The sequence below is a fragment of the Microtus ochrogaster genome, chromosome 2, assembly GCF_000317375.1.
Source record: "Microtus ochrogaster isolate Prairie Vole_2 chromosome 2, MicOch1.0, whole genome shotgun sequence".
Taxonomy (NCBI): Eukaryota; Metazoa; Chordata; class Mammalia; order Rodentia; family Cricetidae; genus Microtus; species Microtus ochrogaster.
In genome coordinates, this window is record NC_022010.1 from 44285665 (window position 1) to 44306238 (window position 20574).

At 48.0% G+C, this 20574-nt stretch overlaps 1 protein-coding gene across 2 annotated transcripts in view; it reads left to right on the plus strand.

Moving 5' to 3' along the window:
* Mylk (myosin light chain kinase) overlaps positions 1-20568 on the plus strand; it is a 255864-nt gene extending 235296 nt beyond the window's left edge. For both annotated transcript variants that reach the window (XM_026788073.1, XM_013351635.2), the window contains 5 exons: positions 6335-6487; positions 8753-8876; positions 15015-15144; positions 16600-16731; positions 19891-20568. In XM_026788073.1, the coding sequence (XP_026643874.1) occupies positions 6335-6487; positions 8753-8876; positions 15015-15144; positions 16600-16731; positions 19891-20141 (790 nt within the window). In that variant the 3' untranslated portion in view covers positions 20142-20568. The remainder of the gene's footprint in view (positions 1-6334; positions 6488-8752; positions 8877-15014; positions 15145-16599; positions 16732-19890) is intronic.
* The last annotated feature ends 6 nt before the right edge of the window (positions 20569-20574 follow it).

The following is a 20574-nucleotide window of genomic DNA, read 5'->3' on the forward strand; positions in this document are numbered from 1 at the left end:
CACACACACACACACACACACACACACACACACATCAATTTTTAAAAAAATTTATTTTAAGGAAGATCTCAAGGAATGTTCTCTAAGGCATTTGGGGTCTTCAGCCCCCAGGGCGAAAGGTAACTCTTAATGCCCAGTCAGCTTAAGAAGCTCTGTTAGAAAGACTCTGGTATGACCTGGATTTTCACATCCTCAGAGTTTTACCGTCACCGTGGCCTGTGAGAACGGCCCCCTTCCCTTAGACCTGGGCAATAGCGTTTTGCCACAGAGAGTCCCTGCCTCTCTTGCCTAAAGTCACCGTCCTCCAGGCCGGAGAAGAACCCCTGCGTTTCTCTGCCTCTCCCTGTGCCCTCTTGGAGGAGGTGCTAGTGATGGAGGATGCTGTACTGGATGCTTTTTCCCTGTTCCTAGTTAAGTGCAGAACAGAGGCCAATAGCTCAGTCTATCTCTTCTGGGGCTAGTGGGGCAGCCAGATTCATTTTGGTCTCTGGCCTAGTGAAACACTGAACCCTGCAGAAACCACGTTTGGTGAGCTCGCTCTGGTCAGACCCTGCTGGTGCTGTGGCTTAGCTTGGTCCCAGTACTTGCAGAACTGCCTGTTACAGGAGGCCTCTCTTACAGCGGTGCGGAGATCTTCTGATCCTCTGATATTCACAAGAGCAGATCTGATCTCACACAAATGTAGAGTGGGTCGCGGCAGGGGGTTGACTGTATTGGACATCAAAGTGACTAGGGCCATGGAAACTGCATGCTTGACTGCTTGCCGTGGTCTGGGCAGGCGACCAAGTGTTTCATTTTTCCCAGAACAAAGAATTTCCTAAGGAATGAGACTTTGATCATAAAAATGGGAATAGTCCCAGACAGACCAGGAGAAGTCGCAGTGGTAACTGGTTTGCTCTGTCCATTTTGACAATGAACACATCCCTGTGTCTCACGCTGGATCAAAAAGCCAGACAGAACCAGCATCCTGCAGACCTCGGGTCCGCTCATGCTCACCCTCCCAGAGACCAACATCATCCCTTTATGCTGAAGCTAGTGGTCAGGTCTGTCTGTCCTCGGGCGTCATGAAATGACCCAGAAGGGAGCAGCTGGCTTCTTTTACTCTAGCCATGAGACCAATGCATACTGTCACACACAGCTGTGGGAGCTCACCATCTAAGCTGTGCAGCATGCCATTGTGTGAACATAATCCAGTGAATGACGGGGCCTTAGGTAGTGTCCAGTGTGTAGCGTTACAACCTTCGGGCACACGTGTTCTTAGAATAACTGTGCATTTCCGTTGGAAATGTAACCTGGAACTTGGAGTACCAGGTCATAAGAGCACTGTGTTTTAAAATAAAAATCCTTTTAGATACTGCTACCGCACCCCCATTGTTTACTAGGTTGCCTCTAAAATGCAGACTAAGAAATAAAGAGTCTTTTTAAATGGGGAAGGCAACCTTGATGTACAGGAACTGACCTGGTAATAGGAGTAAAGAAAGGGATGGGAGGCAGATAACAAGAAGGCTCAACCGCAGCTCGGTGTCCTGACAGCTGTACCTGGCTGTACCCGTGGCTGTGCCAGTTTTCTGAACTGCTCCTTAAGGGCTGGTCCAAATCTGTGACTTCCTTTCAAGAGCTAGGGGGCTCTCATAGAGTACGTGATGGTAAAAACAAAGATTGGAGCCAGCCCAATGGCTTCCCTTCAGCTCCTGCTGTGCAGAACCAGGGCTGCACTGGAAGCAGCAGCAGAGGCTCTCGAGTGCCCTTGTAGCATCTTTTGCCCTGCCTCGTCCCTCGCTTTAGAGTGGGCTGTCTGTCTAACAGTTCCTACCTTGGCCTTTGTGTAGAAAGTCCTCCCGACCCCCTGTCTAGGACCAGTGAATGCTACTGGGTCTCACTGGCCAGATCATAGTGTGTTTTTATAATGTTCTACAGTGGTTGGGGAGTACCTCCTGAGCTACAGAAAGCTCCATCACATCCATGCAAGGGGATCCAGCTTCATCATGGGAATCTGAATTCCTCAAAAATTCAGCAGTTCCAGGGGAGGCCTCCTGCAGCAGCTGCAAGTATTGGGACTAAGCTAAGACATAGGGCCAGAAGGTCTGACCACTTCGAAAAGCAGGACAGTTCCTGTCCTTGCATGGAGAGAGTGGCAGCACCCAGGAGATCCTGAAGAGGGGGGTTCCTTGCATCTCCTTCTGAAGGTAGCTTGAGTGGACAGGAAGAGTGTGGGGCGCTCCAGGCCACACTCCCGGAAGGAAATCATAAACCAGCCTTCCTTCCAGAAACTTCCTTCCTGCCTGCCCACCTTCCCTCCCTGGTTCCTGAGCACTGGGTGTTTCCTTACACCTGGGGGAGCCATTCTTGACTGAGCCCCACCCCATCCCTATTCCACCATTCCCGCCCTCTCTGCACAATCCCAGTTCCCTTTCCCAATTGCCTCATCCTCCCAACCCCAAAGAGCCAGGAGCCATCCTCTAACACTGTATACATGTCAGGGAAATGCCTAGAAAAGAGAGTGTGTGGCTGCAGCCTCTGTCTGCCCTGCCTGGGATTGAGCTGCCCTCCCATCTGCTGAGCCCAGGAATGCTTCCGATTCCTGCCTCTTTGCTCCCTTGCCAAGCCCAGCCACTACCTTCAAGTTTTGCCTCTCTGGCAAATATGACTAAACCCCCAGTTTAGTCCCTGCTTCTGCCGTGAATCTGCCCGGCTGTTTCCGATTCTCTACTGTGGATTCCTAAGGCTTCTGAAAGCGGGATAAAGCGTAAGCCCTTTGGAAGTGCTGAGCAGTTCTGCCGGCAGGCATGCGTTCCCATAACTAGCCACTCATTCAGTTAGAGCATGCCTGTGACTCCAGCGATGGTGCAAGGGTAGTCCAGAGGCATTTCCATGCTCTCCAGTCTCCTGACTTTCCACCCTGAAAGAAGAAGAGGCTCAAGCCTCAGATTTGATAGTGAAGCTCGGCTGTGTGTGTGTGTGTGTGTGGGGGGGTGAAGTATTAAGCAAGGCCAGACGTGGTGGCATTCATCCCAGCACATGGGCGGCAGAGGTCAGCCTGATCTTCAGAGCAAGTTCCAGAACAGCCATGACTACACAGAGAAACCTTGTTTTGAAAACTAAAAAGAAACAAACAAAAATAATCAATTAGGAGACCAGAGAGTTGGTTCAGCAGTTAAAAGCACTTGCTGTTCTTGTAGAGGACCCAGGTTTGGTTCCCAGCACCTGCATGGCAGCTCGTAATTCTCTGGTAACTCCAGTTCCAGGGGATGCAACACCCTCTCCTAGTCTCCTCGGGCACAGGCCACACATGTAGGCACACAGACATACATGCAGGCATTCATATACATAAAACAAATAAGAATTAATCAATTAGCACAGGTACATAAGGCTAGTCTAGCATGCTTTTGGCTTGGGTTTAATGCCCTGCATTGAAAGGCTATTAAGAAAGTAGAACACCCTGAAGAGTCCATGGTTCAGATTTGATAATGAATGTCAAGAATCCACATGATTGAGAGAAAAGCCAAGCATCCAAGAACATGCCCAGACAGATACCAGTTTTATGAAAACGGGGTAAGTTTTTTGATTTGAAACTAGATAACACTGGGGGTAGGGTGTCATATTGCATTAGTGTATTTGCTAACTGGTTGGTAGGTTGTTTCTAAGATAAAAGGACACATGACCCTTTTTGTAAGTTCTAGTAATAAAATCCAAACCAGAAAAAAAAATTGCAATCTCAAACTAAGCATGGTTGTTCACACCTTTAATCCCAGCACCTGGGAAGCAGAAGCAGGATGATCAGGAATGCCAGGAAGCAGAAAGATAACCAGAAGCACAAGCATTACTAAAATACCCCAACTCTACCTTGGTCATCATGCTCTGTGTACCAGTATTGTAAGTTTTTAATTCATGGGGAACTCGGGCCAGCAGAGAGCCTGGCAGGACAGACTGTCTCAGATGGGTGTGCTGCCAGGAAGAAGCAGTGCCAAGGCCAGAGGCTGGGGCTCCCCGTGCCTGCGACATGGACAGCGATTAAGACCTGTCGTTCGTTGCAGGATTCCAAGTCCTAATTAGGAAAGGAGGCATGCAGAAGGGGCCGTTTCAGCATTCCTCAGCAAGACTGTTTGCTTTCCCTGCTGTGCTCTGGGGCACTGCAGGACTTTCCCTCTTCTTGCTTCAAACAGAAAATGTAAGGGTGAAGAGAAGCAGGTGCCCGCAGGCGAAGACAGGCTGCATCTTGGTGGAGCTTTCTTAGGCCACACACATCACAGAGGTCGGGGAACTGAAAGGTCCCTAGGAAACCCAGCCCAGTCAGTGTGCTGTCAAGATGGAGTAGCACATAGCAGTGTAAATTCAAAGACTGGCAGCCTTCTTTTACCAGGCCCTCGTGGGCACATGATCAAAACTGATTCAGATTTCCCTCATGGACTTAAGCCAGCATCTTGCTTTAAGAAAAGCCGTCTGCCATGGTGTACTGTTACTCAAAAACACAAGTATGTTAACTAGAGTTCACCAACGCTAAACTCTTTGTACTTGCGTTCAGCAGGGGCTCCTCCCATGGGCACCCTTCTCCCAGTGTTGGAGTGGGTGTTGTTCAAGCACAGTGTTCGGGTACAAGCAGATTTCGTACGCTGAGGCCTTTTGAATGCTGAACAGCTCCAGCAGCTGTCAGTGTGTTGTGGTTTATGGTGATGGATTAATAAGGATTTGGGAGCAGGATGCTCATAAAACCCTGACTTCAGGGGACCCTGGGTGTATCTCACGGAATTTGGACAGGGTCAGGAAGGGACCAAGTACACAATTTTCAAACTGAAGCGGTAGGGGCCATTTGTTGAAGCATTATTAACAATTTAAAGATGGTGGCAGTAGAGCACTGATGTTATCTTGGGGGCACTCTGGGCAGCTGTGCAGGTCATACACCCAGAGTCAGCCCTTGGTTTGAAATGCAAGGTGAGGGGGCTGCTGGCCAAAAAAGAGGTGTTCGGAGGTCACAAGTGAGGATGGTGAGCTTCAGTCTGTTCTGCTGGACTTTGGGATCACTGCCCTTCAAACTGTGACTTAGGCTCCTGGGAGATAGTTCACACCATGTGTGATATACATGGTGCCGGATGAACCCTAACTGCTCCATGCACTAGCGCAATGCTTACAGCTTTCTTAATCTGCACAGAAATATGAGCACACAGCCGCAATAAAGGGTTGGCCTGGGGGTTCAGGCTCCAGTGTCTGGGACTCTGTTAGGTTACCTAACAAATCTGTACCTGGCCTCACTTGCCATCTCTATACAACAAAGAGGTGAAAATTACCTGTGTTCCGGGCAGTGTTAAGATGAAATGAGTTCATCTGTTTCCGATCTTTACCCCGCGGGTGGTAAAGCGTGCTCAGTGCCTGCTGCTGCTGAAGACGGGACAGGACAGTTAAGGAAGAGACTATTTTGAAGCGTGAAGAGAAGGTGACACTAGAAGGTAGGGAAAGTGCCTAAGGTCACTTAGCTGATGAGGCTGTGCTCTGTCCTCTGCCACCCAGCCTGGAGATGAGCTTCCCGAGGGACATAAATGCCTCAGGCGGCTTGTGCCTCCTTGCTGGTTAAAAGTCCTCATGTTTATTGGGCTCACATTTGATGAGCCATCCTTATATGGTTCCTCACACACACACACACACACACACACACACACACACACACACATCTGGAGGGATATAAAGAAGTAGAAAGGAGAATACAGAAGAGAACATAAAAAATTAGATGGAAGGGGCTGTAGAGATGGCTCAGAGGTTAAGAGCACTGACTACTCTTTTAGAGGTCCTGAGTTCAATTCCCAGCAACCACACGATGGCTCACAGCCATCTATAATGAGATCTGGTGCCCTCTTCTGGCATGCAGGCAGACATGGAAGGAATGTTATATACATAATAAATAAATAAATCTTAAAAAAAAATAAAAATTAGATGGGGGGAAGGGACTCAGTGAAGGTTCTGAGGGCTGAGAGCCAGCCTGAAGTTGGGAATGGAAGAGGAGGATGGAATTGGGGAGGGTCTTGGCTCTGCTTTGTACATCGTGAAAGTCTGTAGATTAATCAAGTCTTCCCCCTCAGCCTCTCAGGTGGTTGATGGAAAGAGGCCGGGGATCCTAGGGGTGACTTAGGGAATGCAGTGAGTGGCTGAGAAGAGACACAGAAGCTATATGGTTTCCTTCTTGGAGGTAGAGGAAGGGCAGGTGCACGAGCCATATAGTGTGTGCTTCAGAGTGCAGGGTGAGCCCCCACCTTTGACCTCAGCCCTCACTTAGGGGAGTCATGCTCCCCCCACACCTCCCAGCTCGACTCCCCATCATTCTTGTTCTTCTGCTCTTCTCCCCCAGGGTCAGCGGACTGTCCCCTTTCATGGGTGACAATGATAATGAGACGTTAGCCAACGTCACCTCTGCCACCTGGGACTTTGATGATGAGGCGTTCGACGAGATCTCGGATGATGCCAAGGATTTCATCAGTAACTTGCTGAAGAAGGATATGAAGTAATAGGCTGGGGTGGTGGTCTTGTCAGTCTCCTGACTTGTTTCCAAAGGCAGGGCCTTCCTTTATTCGTGAAGTTCCCTCTTCCTGGCTGCACTCAGTCCTGTGTTCCCCGAAGAGGAAAGAGTGGTCACTAAGGGACCCAGCTAGTTGTGTAGAGTGGTCCCTGCTTCCAGGCGCCAGACACCCCGCCCACTTTAGAAGCACAGAACTCCCATTGGAATGGTGGCCCCTGAGCAAGGGTCTCAAGGAGAGGACAGCTTCTCCTTTGTGATGATTGGCGTTTATTGTCTGTTTGCCTGTGGCCCTCACAGTCCGACAGACCCCGCAGGACCTCGTCAAGGCTCACAGGGGGGAGTGCCTGCTTAACTTACAAACACAGATGACAGAGACGGCCAATAGCTCATTGGAGAGTCCTTTTTATATCCCCAGATTATTCTGGCTTGGTGTTTTATTCACATTGAAACTATTCCTTTGATATGGCCCAGTTCCTTCTAACACAGACAAACTGGTGACCAGTGGGTGCTGGGGTGTCCCTGCCCATGAAATCAAGCTGTGAAGGAAGATTAAACATGTGGCCTTTATCATAGTTGGAGCGGGCTAGGTAGAACAGGTGAGCTGAGGTTACAACTTGTCTGTGCGTCTCTCCAGGTGAGTGGAGTCAGCTAAGTTACAGCCAGAAGGTGGAGGCTCTGCTCGGGAGCCTCTGTGCTCCTCAGGAGTTGCTGGGGCCGGGAGCTCTAGACTAACAGGTGTCAGCCCAGAGGCAGAACCTGTTTCCAGTACCCGCCCCTTTTCCGCCCCCAGCTCCAAGTGGGATTTGGCAACAGGAGATAGTTGCGACCATGCCAAGAAGGGTGCAGTTGACATGGGTGATGTGACAGGAGCAGAAGGGAGGCAGCCACCTCCAGGGGTAGGTGAGAGGTTCAAAATTGGCAGGCGATTTTGCAACCTGACTACCACCTGGCCATCTGGCCTGCGGCTCCCTGTGCTGTAGCTTGTCACCTCCCGCCCTAGGAATAGGAGAGAGCGGTTGCTATAGGTGACCGCTGGAGACCCTCTTAGATGGCTGTGCCTAACCTCCTAATGCCCACCGACCCCCGAATCCTCTTGAGCCTCCCAGATTCAGACTCCCCGGGTGATATCCACTCCTCCGCACAACGTGAGGAACGCACAGTTGTGAATTATATTCACAATTCTTCCCAGCCTCTTAGTGGCCACAATGGTTGTGTCAGAATTTAGCAACCCCAAAAGACTCTGGGGGTCATGGGAGTCTGGATTCCCTTTTAAGGTAAAGGTTCCTCCTCCCAAGATAGATAGCATGCTTCTGATCACTCTGGCCCAAGCATGGATTTTACAAACTAAACTTCGTTCATAGAAGATGTGATAGATGAAGCATTGTGTGGATGCCCCGCCCTTAGAATGATCTGGCAACAGGCTGTATTAGCCTCTTCTGTGCTTATAAAACAGACTTCCTAAAGAACAAGCTCCATTATATAAAGTAAATCATTACTTTCTTTTAAATTCCTAAGCCCAGCACACCTTCCAAAGCCCCCATCTATCAGTCACTGTTTTCTAAATGTCTGTGATGGAGTTATACACACAGGATGCAGACATATGAAGACTGTAAGTCAACTTAAAGCATCATGGTCCCTTCATCCGAAGATCCCCACGAGGACTGTGCTTCTTTCTAGCCACTTTCCTTTTTTGCTGGCATGTGTTTCTTTGGATTTAGTCTTGTTCCCGTTAAAGTGATAACCCTGAAATGTTTCTCAGTTCCAAAGGCTCTTGGGAAGATTAAATGAATTTCAGTGCAGTTCCTAGGCTGCTCTAATTTAGAAGTTGTATGTAGGCCACAACTTCTTTGGACTGTGACAGGATAAACCTGACACTCAACCACACTATAAGACACGAAAATTCAGAGGTGCTCACAGGTTTTGTCTTAGTGTTCCATTCTCATCCCCTGTTTGGAGAGGCAAAAGGATCAGGCCCCTGTGTGACCAGCAGAATGATAAAACCTCCCTGGAATATGGTGTCAGGTGTAGATGCCTGTAACTCTAACCCTCATGGACCCCCAGAAAGTTGAGAATCTGCTGGTGGTTAAGCTGGGTCCAGTCAGTGCAATCCAGAGCAAGGGGAGAAGGGACCAAGCGCACAGTACCCCATCATTGTGTGTGAGCTGGGAATGGGCAGCCCTGGGCTGTGTCCATTTATCATCTCGGAGCTCCCCTCCTGTTCAGAAACCCTCTGATCTCTACCTCCATCAGAAACCGTCTGGACTGCACCCAGTGCCTTCAGCACCCATGGCTGATGAAAGACACCAAGAACATGGAGGCCAAGAAGCTGTCCAAGGACCGGATGAAGAAGTACATGGCAAGACGGAAGTGGCAGGTAATGTGGGCTCCACCGAGACAGGATGCTGCCCTTCAGATCAGCTTTATTCAGGCCCAGTTGACCATAACTTGATTCCAGGAAGGTCTGAATGTTCTTCTGAAATGACCTCTGTCCAGTGTAGGCAGCTGATTAAGGCCCAGAGTTACTTAAGTCATGAATACAAAATCCTTAGCTTAGAGGAGACTCCAGTCCTGTTCAGCTTTGTCTCGTGGGGATCAGAGGCCTGTGCAGCCTGTGCACCTAGGTTAAATTGCTAGTGCTCCAGTCTTCCTGGCTGGGGAGGAGCAGCATGGCCTGAAGAGTATCTGGCAGTCCTAGAGAAGCTGAGCTCCGTAAGGGGAGCGTGATGATAACATATTTCCTTGAGGGGGGTGGGGAGGGCGTATGCTCCAAAGAGGAAACAGTGGTAACTTTATCGAGCAAGTGGGGAGAACACTGGTACCAAAAATTGTGGGAAATTATGAGACAAGTTTCGAAGTGTCTTGGACAATGCCTGGAACACAGTGCGATGCCGTCAGTAGCTAGTATGTATGGAGGGCCAGCCTCGGGTCAGGGCTTATTCAAAGATGTCCTGTGTGCTAGTCTCTTTTCCTTTTACCATGATAAAACATCCGTAAGGGACAAAATTTCGTTTTGGCTCAGAAATGAGGCATGGTCAGTTTTGGTGAACAAGTCACAGTGTTAGGAGATTGGGCCACTGGTCACACCCTATCTGCAGCCATAAAATAAATCAGTGAACAGTCAGCTTGCTTCCTTTTTATTCAGCCTAGGACTTCAGCTGTAGAATGGTTTTGCTCACAGCAGGTGAATTCTCTCGCCACAGTGAACCTCATCTAGATAATCCCTTACAGGCCTGTCTAATCTAGAGAGCCCCTCTCAGGTGTGCCCATGTTAACACTAAGTACCAACATCACATCTGTGCATCGCTTTTATATCTTATCATCGTAGCGATTAGTGTCCCCACTTCACAGTCAAACCAAGGAGGAGAGTAGATGAGAGAAGTCATCCGGGGTCATGGTGGAAAACCAGGAAATCGAGCCTAGAACCTGGCTCCAAAGTACAAGCACTGATAATACCAGAACTGCCTCTAATAGCAAGATGGTAATATTTCCGTCCAGACCCTAGAGCACTTAGCACCTTCTCCATCTGTTTGATTCTTTCTTTTATCACGATTTGAATTGTAAAACTCCTGGGCTTCAGGAGAGGACATGATTTCCATAGCCACGGAATATATGGTGCAGTGGGAAACCAAAGCAAATGTCATATAAAAGAACACACACACGCCAGGATTTATACACAATCGGGAGCTCCATGACCATATATGTGTGTGTGGATGGCGAGGGGGGCATTCCACTAGAGTTGACGCGGTTCTGAGAAAACCCTTCAGGGGCAGAAGCTGGGAATTTAGTAGAGAAGATACTTAAAGCCCAGAGGTAAGGAGCAAGAGCATGGTAGAGGAATTGGCGGGGGAAAGTGGGCCCAGCTTGAGACTACATAGGACTGGACATAAAGGGCAGAGCCTGTAGCAGGAGGGTCAAGGTTAGGAGCACTGAGACTGCCCGTGTGATGGGGAAAAAGGAGTTCATGGAACACTGTTCACTACCACACAGTGACTAAACCACAGTTCCCTTAGAAAACACAACTTCACACAAGGGTTGAGAGTTGAGGAATCACCACAAGGGCCTGCGGGCTCAGGGTGTAAAGGGCTGGCATCTTGAGCACACAGCAGCCAGAGCCCTGCTGCAAGGAGGTGGGAAGCCCTGGGCTGATCTGACTCCTTCAAATGCAAGATGGGTTGGAACACCTGCCTCACTCACCTCCCGGGGCCTTTCCGGTCGGAGTAGAAAGTACACTTGATTTTTTTTTAAGTATGTACAAATCAAAGTTGTCTTTGTTGATGATGCTCTGGCCGTCAGGTGTCGAGGGTTCTTTGGGAAGGAAAGACAGACATCAGTCAAAGAAGCAAGTCTAACTGGATCTCGCTTGCATAAGGCACTGGTCAGGGCAGCTGTCACCTCAGAATATCTGCAAGTTGCTCTAAGCCAGGAGGGTGCTGGGGTCAGGGCATGGGCACAGAGAGGAGCTGTGGATGAGAGAGATTGGGAGAGAGAATGGCTCTATCTCTGCAGCTAGGGACCCACAATTCACAACGCTATCTCCTAGTTGCTGGTTTTGCTTTTTACTGGCAATAGGATTTTCTGGAAGGGTGGGGGATCAAATTCAGAAAAAAAACCTTGTTTCCCTATTTTAATTTAAGCAAAGCATTTGGAAATGACTTTTCTGCAAAACTGCACACCCATTAGCCCGTAAAAAATCTCACTTAACATGAATGTCCCGGGGAGTAATTTCACTGGGAACAGTTCAGCTGTGTTGACCTTCTGGTAAGTTGCTTGCTTAAGGAAATATTTTCCACATTTAAACTCCAGTTCCAGAAGTTTGGCTCCCCCAGGAATATGGGACTCTGTCTCAGAGTAGCCAAGGGGGGTGCAGCAGGACACGGAGTAGGACTGGGCTGTCCCGGGAGAGGGAGCAGGGGGCACACGTGGCATGCTGACTCCAGAAGGAACCTTCTAACTATTCTGTTCTGATAAAAGACTCCAAAAAACAGGGAGAGGGAGCTGGCCTGCTAACAAAGCCCTCCATGCAAGGCTAGGTGGGGCACGGGTATCCACTCATATTATTGATCTTTGCATAGCTATTCCGAGAGAAGACATATTTCCAATTCACACTGAAAGACTAGTCCAAAGTGTGGCAATTGGGGTGGGTTGGACAGGGTTACAGGGCTTCTGTCTGCAAACTAGATGTAAAAGACTGGGTGTTGGAGGAGGAGTATGTAATTATGATTTTTCTTAGGCTAACCAACCAGCTCCCAAATAAAGAAAGACACAGAGACTTATTATTACTTATTATTATTATTAATTACGAATGCTCGGCTTTAACTTAGACTTGTCCCACTAGGTCTTTTAACTTAATTTAACCTGTTTCTCTTCATCTATATTTTGCCTTGGGCTTTTTACCTTTCTTTCTCTTGTCTGTCTATCTGGCCCCTGGTGTCTCCTTCTCGTCTGCTTTTCTTCCCCCCCCCAAATTCCTCCTCCTACTTACTCTCCCTGCCCAGAAGTTCCACCTATACCTCCTCCCTCACTACTTAGCTTTTTATTAGGCCAATCAGGTGCCTTAGGCAGGCAAGGTAAACAGTAACACATAAACAAATATTGTGCAACATAAGCAAATGCAACACATATTTACATATTTACATAGTTAAACAAACGCAACAGATTTTTGCATAGTTAAACAAATATTCCGCAACAATAGTAGAAGGAAGAGGAGAGTGGAAGTTAAAGGGTTAAAGTTAGCTGCGTTTATTTTCTAGGAACCATAGAGACTCCAGCAATGTATCTAAAATAACAGGATAAAATATCAGAGTCTGTTCTATATTTTAATGTGGATATATAAATACAGACTGCTCGTGGCGATCATATACCTGTCGGGGCTCTCGTCCTGGCGCTGTTTTAAAACTGGGTTCAGTCTGGTGCTTAGATGACCAGCTTGCCTAAGTTTTCCAAGCATTGTTCAGCTGTTAACACTGAGAGACCCAATCCTGGGAGGTGAACAGTCTTGGGCCAACAGTTCTGGTCATCCTAGCTGGGTCTCCAAGAGCTGGGGGATTGGGACACAGCACCTACCAGGAGCACAGCCTTAGCCAACCTTGTCCTCCAACAAAGAGAGAGGCTTTTGCTAAACAAGCGCAAGAACTGAAACTTGGCTCTGTTGATTTTTGTTCCAAAATTTCCAAAGGTCTTTGTGAAGCAGCAATCGGGTTTTTATTTTTCAGCTCAGAGACGTGCAACTGAACTAGACAGCTCTGAGAACTCCTTACTACTGCTCTACAGAAAGCAGTTTCCAAAGAATTAATTCTGATGTCGATAGTTTTAAATTTTTCATTATTTAGTGCTTGCAAATATCCCCACTTAAGAACTGATATGAATGCCTACGTCTGCTGGAAGTTTCTCCACAGGACAGTGTCTGCTCTTAATGCCTTTGCTGCTCCTTCTGAAATACTGCAGCTTTTGTTTGCCTCGCTCTGAGAAGTTTGTATTAGTAATTTGATTACAAAATAAAACCAAGAAAGAAGAAAGACATCATCTGTCCACAGCATGCAGGGAATACAGTCCTGATCAACCCCACTCCCCATGTGTCTGGAATCAGGGCGCTTGGGGGCTCAAGGCAGAAGGTGAGGGTCCTGCTACACAGTCCTTCGCAGGAATCAATAACCTCTTGGGAGAAACTAGCACTGCAAGAGGATTAAAATCTTCTGGCTTTTATTTAGGATCCAGACTCCAAGGCTCAGAGAAGGGAGAACAAACTTGGACAAGGTCAGAGAGTAATGAGCGGCCAGAGAACTGACCTTGTTGGGAAGGAGTCCTCTGGCTTAGACTCTGAGGCCAGGACAAACCAGTGTGTGTTGGAAAGGGGCTAGTCGGCTGAGGAGGGAGGATCAGGCGATTAGGGAGTGGGCTGCTAAGATCTTGACTCCACTGGGATGGATGCCACCTCATCAGGTCCCAAGACAAGGTAGGTTCCCATGGGCAAAGGTGGCTCTTCCCACACTACAACTGGCAAAGAAAGCAACCAGCCAGCCAGACCACCAGGAGAGCCTGAAGGCTGGCACATGGTCTTACTCCGACGGGTTACCACCGTCTCTCTTCCCCCTACTTGGGACTCCCTGGGTTATGTTCAGGTTCCCCCCACACACACACACACACACACCCGCACACTCCACTGTGGTAGCATGAAGCTAGGGGCATGCCCACACTCCGCAGTGCTGTGTGGAGGAAGATATCGATGGCCAGATGTCAGTCAGTTTGAATGTTTGTCCAAAGTGCACAGAAATAGGTTGCAACAAAGAGGGCAGAGTAGCAGTTAGGATTGCAACAGAGGTCTCTGCTTAAGACACATACGCGACACATGCATGCACGTGCAGGCACACACACACACTTTTGCACGAGCCCTCAATAGCCTGAAATTCTCCACTTTTGAAATAATCAACCTTTTTATTGAAAACACTGTCTTTCCAAATAGTCAAAACTGTGAGGCCAATGAAATCCACGAATGTGTGGAATTAATTCTGGAAGAAAGTGGTATGACGTCCACTGAGTGAGGGCAAGGCAACTGCCTTTGAAGAGGAAACTGGTTTCCTTTTCACTCGGACAAGGAGCCAGTCTGAGGTGAGGTCGGCTCTGTGAGTTTAAGTCTCTGGTTGCTGAAGGAAGATGATTTGGGCTATCTTAGCTAACCCCGCTGACCTTGGGGAAAGGCTGAGAAACTGTCCTGGAAGATGTGAGACAGAGGTGCCACTGTCCCCCAGCACCTCTTGATAGAAATCCTAGGCTGGATAGAATTGTCACAATGCGTGGAAACTATGGGACTAGTCCTGACCCTACGCAGCAGAAATTCCTCCCTCTCCCAAGTGGCCCATTGGAGTGTTTGTCTCAGACACGCGAGTGGACACAAGCGAGTCCACTGTGCAACCATAGTCTTGTGCTGGGGCCACCAGGGGTGTTTCCTCAAATCTCTGAAGTATCTCAGTCATAAACAGAACAAATGAGGCCTTGGAGACCACCTCGCCCAGCCCCTTCTTTCTACACAGAAGGAAACTGAAGCCGGAGAGGTCAGATGGCTTGCCCGAGGTCAATAGAATGCCGCTTCGCTTTTCTGGACCCATGGGTCTGTAGTAACTAGCTCCTTGACCAGTTGAAACCCTGCTGCAGGCATTGTTTTATGAGCACAGCCCCGCTGGGCCCAGTCAGCAATAAGTCTTTGGAGCTGTCTCGGGCTGCAGTGGCTTTATATAAACTATCCCTTTTATGGGAGTTGAAGCACAGTATGAAAGAGTTTTTGTCTCATGTTGACCTTGTTTAGTCACATTAACGCACACATCAGTTCCAGGGCCCATTCCATTCTCTGAACATCTTCGGACACGCTGACAGTGTGAGCAGAGCGAGGCTGGGCTCAGTCCAAAGGCCCTGCGTCTAGCAGCTGCGTCTCCCATCCTGGGCTCTCCACCTCTGATCAGAACTTGCTCACTGGAACCAGGACCGCCGCCTGAGTCCAAGCTCCGTGTCTATTTTTCAGAAAACGGGCAATGCTGTGAGAGCCATTGGGAGACTGTCCTCTATGGCAATGATATCAGGGCTCAGCGGCAGGAAGTCCTCCACAGGGTCACCCACCAGCCCCATCAATGCAGAGAAGCTAGAGTCCGAAGGTAAGGGGGCCAGGGTCTTCCCAGGCACTTGGGACGGGGAAGGTTGCTGGGAGAGGAGCATTTTAACAATCTCGGGTTTAGTTTGGGCTTTTAATATGCTCTAGAGCGGTAAGTTCAGAAGGACTTTGGGGGTTTCCCTGACAACTACTATCTCTAGCAAGTATTCTTTAATTGTTAACTATTTTCAGAGGAAAAGCTATTATTTGTTTGATAGAACTAGAACTTTTGCCTAATTTTCTGGAAGACTTCAGAAAGACTTTAATAAGAGCTTTCTATTTTTCTTATTATAAAAATGAGATTTTTTTTGTATACCGATAGACAAGAACAAATAAAATAAAAAATCACATATGGTTATATAATATTTTAAAAATATCCTTCCGATTCCTACTGCCTTATGTTTTTGTTTTAAAGAAAAATTAACTCATACAGGCCAGATTCCATGACAGAGACTCTGCAGCTGAAACATAGACTGGTCAGCAGGCCCTTCCCGGAACCGATAGAGCTAACTCCTTGCTGCCACATGCGAGAAGCTGCCATAGTCATCTCCATAGTGAGGGTCTTGACCTCTCGGTGCTCTGAGTGCACACAGGGATGGTCCTTTCCTCCTTGAGCCAGACAGCCCTCATGCTCACAGTGGGGAAGCTTCTGTTACCCACAGGTGGGAAACTTTCCTGCGCAGGGTGGGGTAGCTGGCTGCTAGGGAGCATCCTTACAGCTAGAGACAGGCTGCACTCCTCTGTGCTCCTCCAGATGAGCCAGAAATAGCCCAGGGGGACAGGAGAGGACACGGGAGCTCCTCCGAGGCTTGGTTGTTCCCTGGACCTGTCCCACATCCTAGCCTGCAGCTGTGCTTCTTGAGAGCCGTATAGGTTTGGGTCACAGAACTCTGATGAGTTGTCGGGGCTCTGCAGTATTCTCAGAAGCTGGTGAGGGACCTACAACAACAGGAAGAACTAGGGTACCAAGATCAGAAAGGGGTAGATTCCGTCCTTCTCACACCCTCAACCGAATCCTGAAGACCGTGAAGTTCAGCCAAAAATCCTTTTTAAAGATGACTTTCTTTTTCAATGTGTCAGCATCAGGGAAGGGGGAGGCTGAGCAGTTCCCTGTTTTGGGCACAGTGCTCTCTGCTGCCAAAAACCATTTGGCAGCAGGCCAATTCATCCCCAGGAGAAAGTCGTGCTATGATTCAGTTCCCTGAGCTGCACTATTTTCTAAATTATAGCAAGTTTAAAAAGAAAGAGACAGAGACAGAGACAAAGAGACAGAGAGAGAAGAGGAGAGAGGAGAGGAAAAAGAGAGAGAATAGAGGGGAGAGAGAGAGAGAAAGAGAGAGAGAAGAGAAGAAAAGAAAAGGAAAAGAAAAAAGAAAAGAAGAGAAAAGAAAGAAGGCATTTAAACTCAGGGAGGGCACAAGGAATGAAGACATGACCTGGTCTCCTCTTGATATTCTAGAAGATGTCTCCCAGGCTTTCCTTGAGGCTGTTGCTGAGGAAAAGCCCCATGTGAAGCCCTATTTCTCTAAGACCATCCGTGACCTGGAAGTTGTAGAGGGAAGTGCTGCTAGATTTGACTGCAAGATTGAAGGTAAGCTGTGGCCAGGCCTTTCCTTACGATACATAGTGATGGCTGTACCTGAGAGCTTGGGCAAAATGTTAGGCCTCTACTGCCTTCAGTGATAGGAACAGTCAAACCCCAGAGGGACACTGGGTCCCTTTGGTCCAAAAGGGCCAGCTTCTGCTCGCCCGACTGCTATTCAGTGACTTTCCCACAGCCCTAGTTGAAATTTCGTCATATCAGCCACTAGGCCTATGTGAACCACCTTGGACCTCCTTAGCTGTGGGACACTTGTAACAGGGACTTTGGAGGCACTGAGAAGCATGTGGACTGCCCATAAGAGGCTCTGCAAGGACTGTTGGCACTGAAGTCCAGCACCAGAGTCAGCCAGCTTAACTGCTTGTCTGCAGGCTGTGTGACCTTGGGTGGTGAGCGAACCGCTGCTGAGAGCAGGCCCCTCACTTGGTAAATAATATCTGATATCTGGGTGGTCCTAGGGGTTCTGCGAGGCCCTGTTATGAAAGTAAAGGCCTGTTAACTTTTTAAAGAGGTTTTAGAATAAAGATAGAAACGAAACGGTAGGTTGGTCAGGGCAAGGGAGGGCATGCGCAGCAGTTTACAGTAAGGCAACTTGGGCCCTCCACATCCAGAGCCAACCTCCATTTGTCTTCTCTTCCTTGTGTGGTGTCTCTGTTCCTGGGAGTCAGTCAGGCAACCACATAGTAGTGAGCGACAAAGGCCTCAGGAATCGTAGCACAGGTCCCAAGGAATTAGCAAAGGTGAAGACAAAAGGCGTTCTGTCTCAACAGATTACAACATTTTGAAAAGGTAGGTGGCAGGATAAGACAGGCTGGGTGGCTTCAGGGCTGTGTTAACATGTGCCCACGAAGTACAGGGTTATCTCTCATCCTGGTTTCACCAAGTAAAGCAGAAAAACTTACCAAGCAGCCTCCCCAAGGTCACATAGCCCAGCACGGCAACTACAGCCAGCTGCATCTTGTACTTTGAGTGGGGTTCTCCAGCACTGGGGCACTCAGGTCCATTTGGGTAAAGTAGCCGTGTATTAGGAAGGAAGAAACAACCTTTCTTTCTCCATCTTCTTTTTTAAAAGTGGATGTTTTTATAGCAAAGAAAACAGAGAGCAGTCAATTCATGAAGGATCTGATATGAAATTACTCTAGAGCTGAGGGTGTAACCCAGTGGGAGAGAGAGCAGCTGCCTGACAGGTGTGAGGCCCTGGGTCCAATCCCCTCTACTGTGCACACGCACGCACGCGCATGCACACACACACTGACTAAAATGATCATTTTTAGGAGACGGGCTTTGTTGACCTGCCGTGACCAGGCCTTGGGGGAGGAGAACAATTAGGAGCACTGTAGGAACTCTAAGAGAGCTGCTTCAAGTGAAGGAGCATGAAAGAGGGGCTGTCGTGCACAGGATGGGGGTGAGCTTGGCAAAGTGTCAGAGGAGTCAATCCCCCAAACAAGGGGACGTTAGAACTGTATACATTGTTGCGGGGGGAGGGCGTTGGTGAAAAGTTCCACACCATGCCAGGTCTTGAAGCCAGTTACTCAGTTACTCGGTAAGACCTTTTCTCTCAAAGCAGCAGGCCCCCGGTCTAACAGATGTGTCTCCTGCGGTGAGGAGCAGGTCCTGACATGGGGACTCTGCGGACAGCTCTGGAGAGAGGCCTCTCACGCAGGTCCTCACTGTTGTCACTGGACCTCCTGGGGGTTTTTATCCTTTGAAATGTTGAAACATGTGTCATGGCAGTGTGGTTCTCATCTGTTGTGCTTTTTCTCTTTGAAATGATCTCCTTGGTATTTGCATAACTTCCGACTACAGCCCTGATGCAAAACTCAAGCATATGGGTGCTGTTCTGATAAAAGCAAAATTACCCTGGGAAGGAATGCTAGAATTCTTGAGCTTTGTGTATAATTTTTATACTGCCAGCGGCTACAGGGTTGTTTTTTTTTTTTTCATCTAAAAATACCTCTACACAATTTAGGAACAAGTTGTTGTAGTACATTATGTATTTAAAGATACACATTGGCAAAGTTGGTGATGGATGTGTACACACAGAATTTTAAAATATATAGTACACATATATTTACATGTTTTTATTCCACATAGAGACATGACTAGTGCACAACATGAGGCCAGCCACTGGGACCCATCCCTAGAGACACACAAACAGGTTACCTGTTTGGGGTCAGACTAAGCTGGGCGGTGGTGGCGCACGCCTTTAATCCCAACACTCACTCAGGAGGCAGCGGCAGGGGGATCTCTGGGAGTTCGAGGCCAGCCTGGTCTACAGAGTGATTTCTAGGGCAGCTAGGGCTGTTACACAGAGAAACCCTGTCTCGGGAAATAAATAAATAAATAAATAAATAAATAAATAAATAAATAAATAAATAAATAAATAAATAAAAAAAGATAGGTTTTCTTTTTCTTAGCAGTATTACCAGCTCCCCCTGTCTGGTGCTTTGTATAGCCATTACTTGCTGTATGGAGTTAATATTTGCATACAATAAATTCATCCATTCTAGATTTACAGCTAAAGTTTCTCACAAATTCACATCTTGTAATAACTGTCACAACCCGATTTTAGAATTTGTGTGCAACTAAAAAAGATTCCTTGTACCTGTTTTTTATAACTTTTAATTCAAATCTAAGTTAAACTTTTATACATAATGATTTTTAGACATTTTACTTTCACCAATATGCCTAGCCTTAGTTATACAGTTAGAATTTAGACATTTCTGGACTACACTCCTCCATCTGACAGTGAGGCATTGTCAGGGTCACTGACATTCAGGGTGCACACCTGGAGCATTGTCAGGGTCACTGACATTCAGGGTGCACACCTGGAGCATTGTCAGAGTCACTGACATTCAGGGTGCACACCTGTAATCTCAGCACCCAAAAGGCTGAGGCAGGGGATTTGAAAGTTGGAAACTAACCAGAGCTTCAAACCAAGACCCTGTTTCAAACAAAAACAGACTACTCTATTTGAGGTTTAAGAAATGAGTCTTTACAGCATATGTCCATACTCTAGCGTCAATATGGAAATGTACCCTATGAGCCAACTTATGTTTTAATCAACAGAGGTAGCTTGAGAGCCACTTGATGTCGATAAGAATTCCTGCTGACAGGTTCTGCAGCTTGTGTTTTCTCCCTGTGCCGCAGGATACCCAGACCCCGAGGTTGTCTGGTTCAAGGATGACCAGTCAATCAGGGAGTCCCGCCACTTCCAGATAGACTACGACGAAGAAGGGAATTGCTCTCTAACTATTAGCGATGTCTGCGGGGATGACGATGCCAAGTACACCTGCAAGGCTGTCAACAGCCTCGGAGAAGCCACCTGCACCGCGGAGCTCATTGTGGAAACCATGGAGGAAGGGGAAGGGGAAGGGGGAGGGGAAGAGGAGGAAGAGTGAAGCAGAGCCAAACAGCCGCAGTTCCTAAGTCATTTTAAAAGGACTAGTTCTTTAGAGCTCAGAAAACTCGAGATAGAAAAAGCACCTCGTGTGGTAGATTAGTTAGGTCATTCGGGGGTTGACTCCTCAGCAACAGCAGTTGGTACCCAGCAGCATTATTGACGGGCATTAATTTGAATTAGATAGCACCCGAAGACGCCAGTGCAGCTAGATTCCGGGGGTTGGGTGGGGAGTCACCAGCAACTTGTCTAACCAATTCGATTTTAGAGAGAAAATAACTAAAAGGAATATTTACCTGGGAAAAGTCATCATTTCCCAACTGAATACACTCCTGTAAAGTAAAGCCACCACCAGGGCCCTGAGCCTCCTGCTGCACCTCAGCCCAGATTCCCTGGCGGTAGAATGCCTCTTTATCCCTCCCACCCCACCCCCG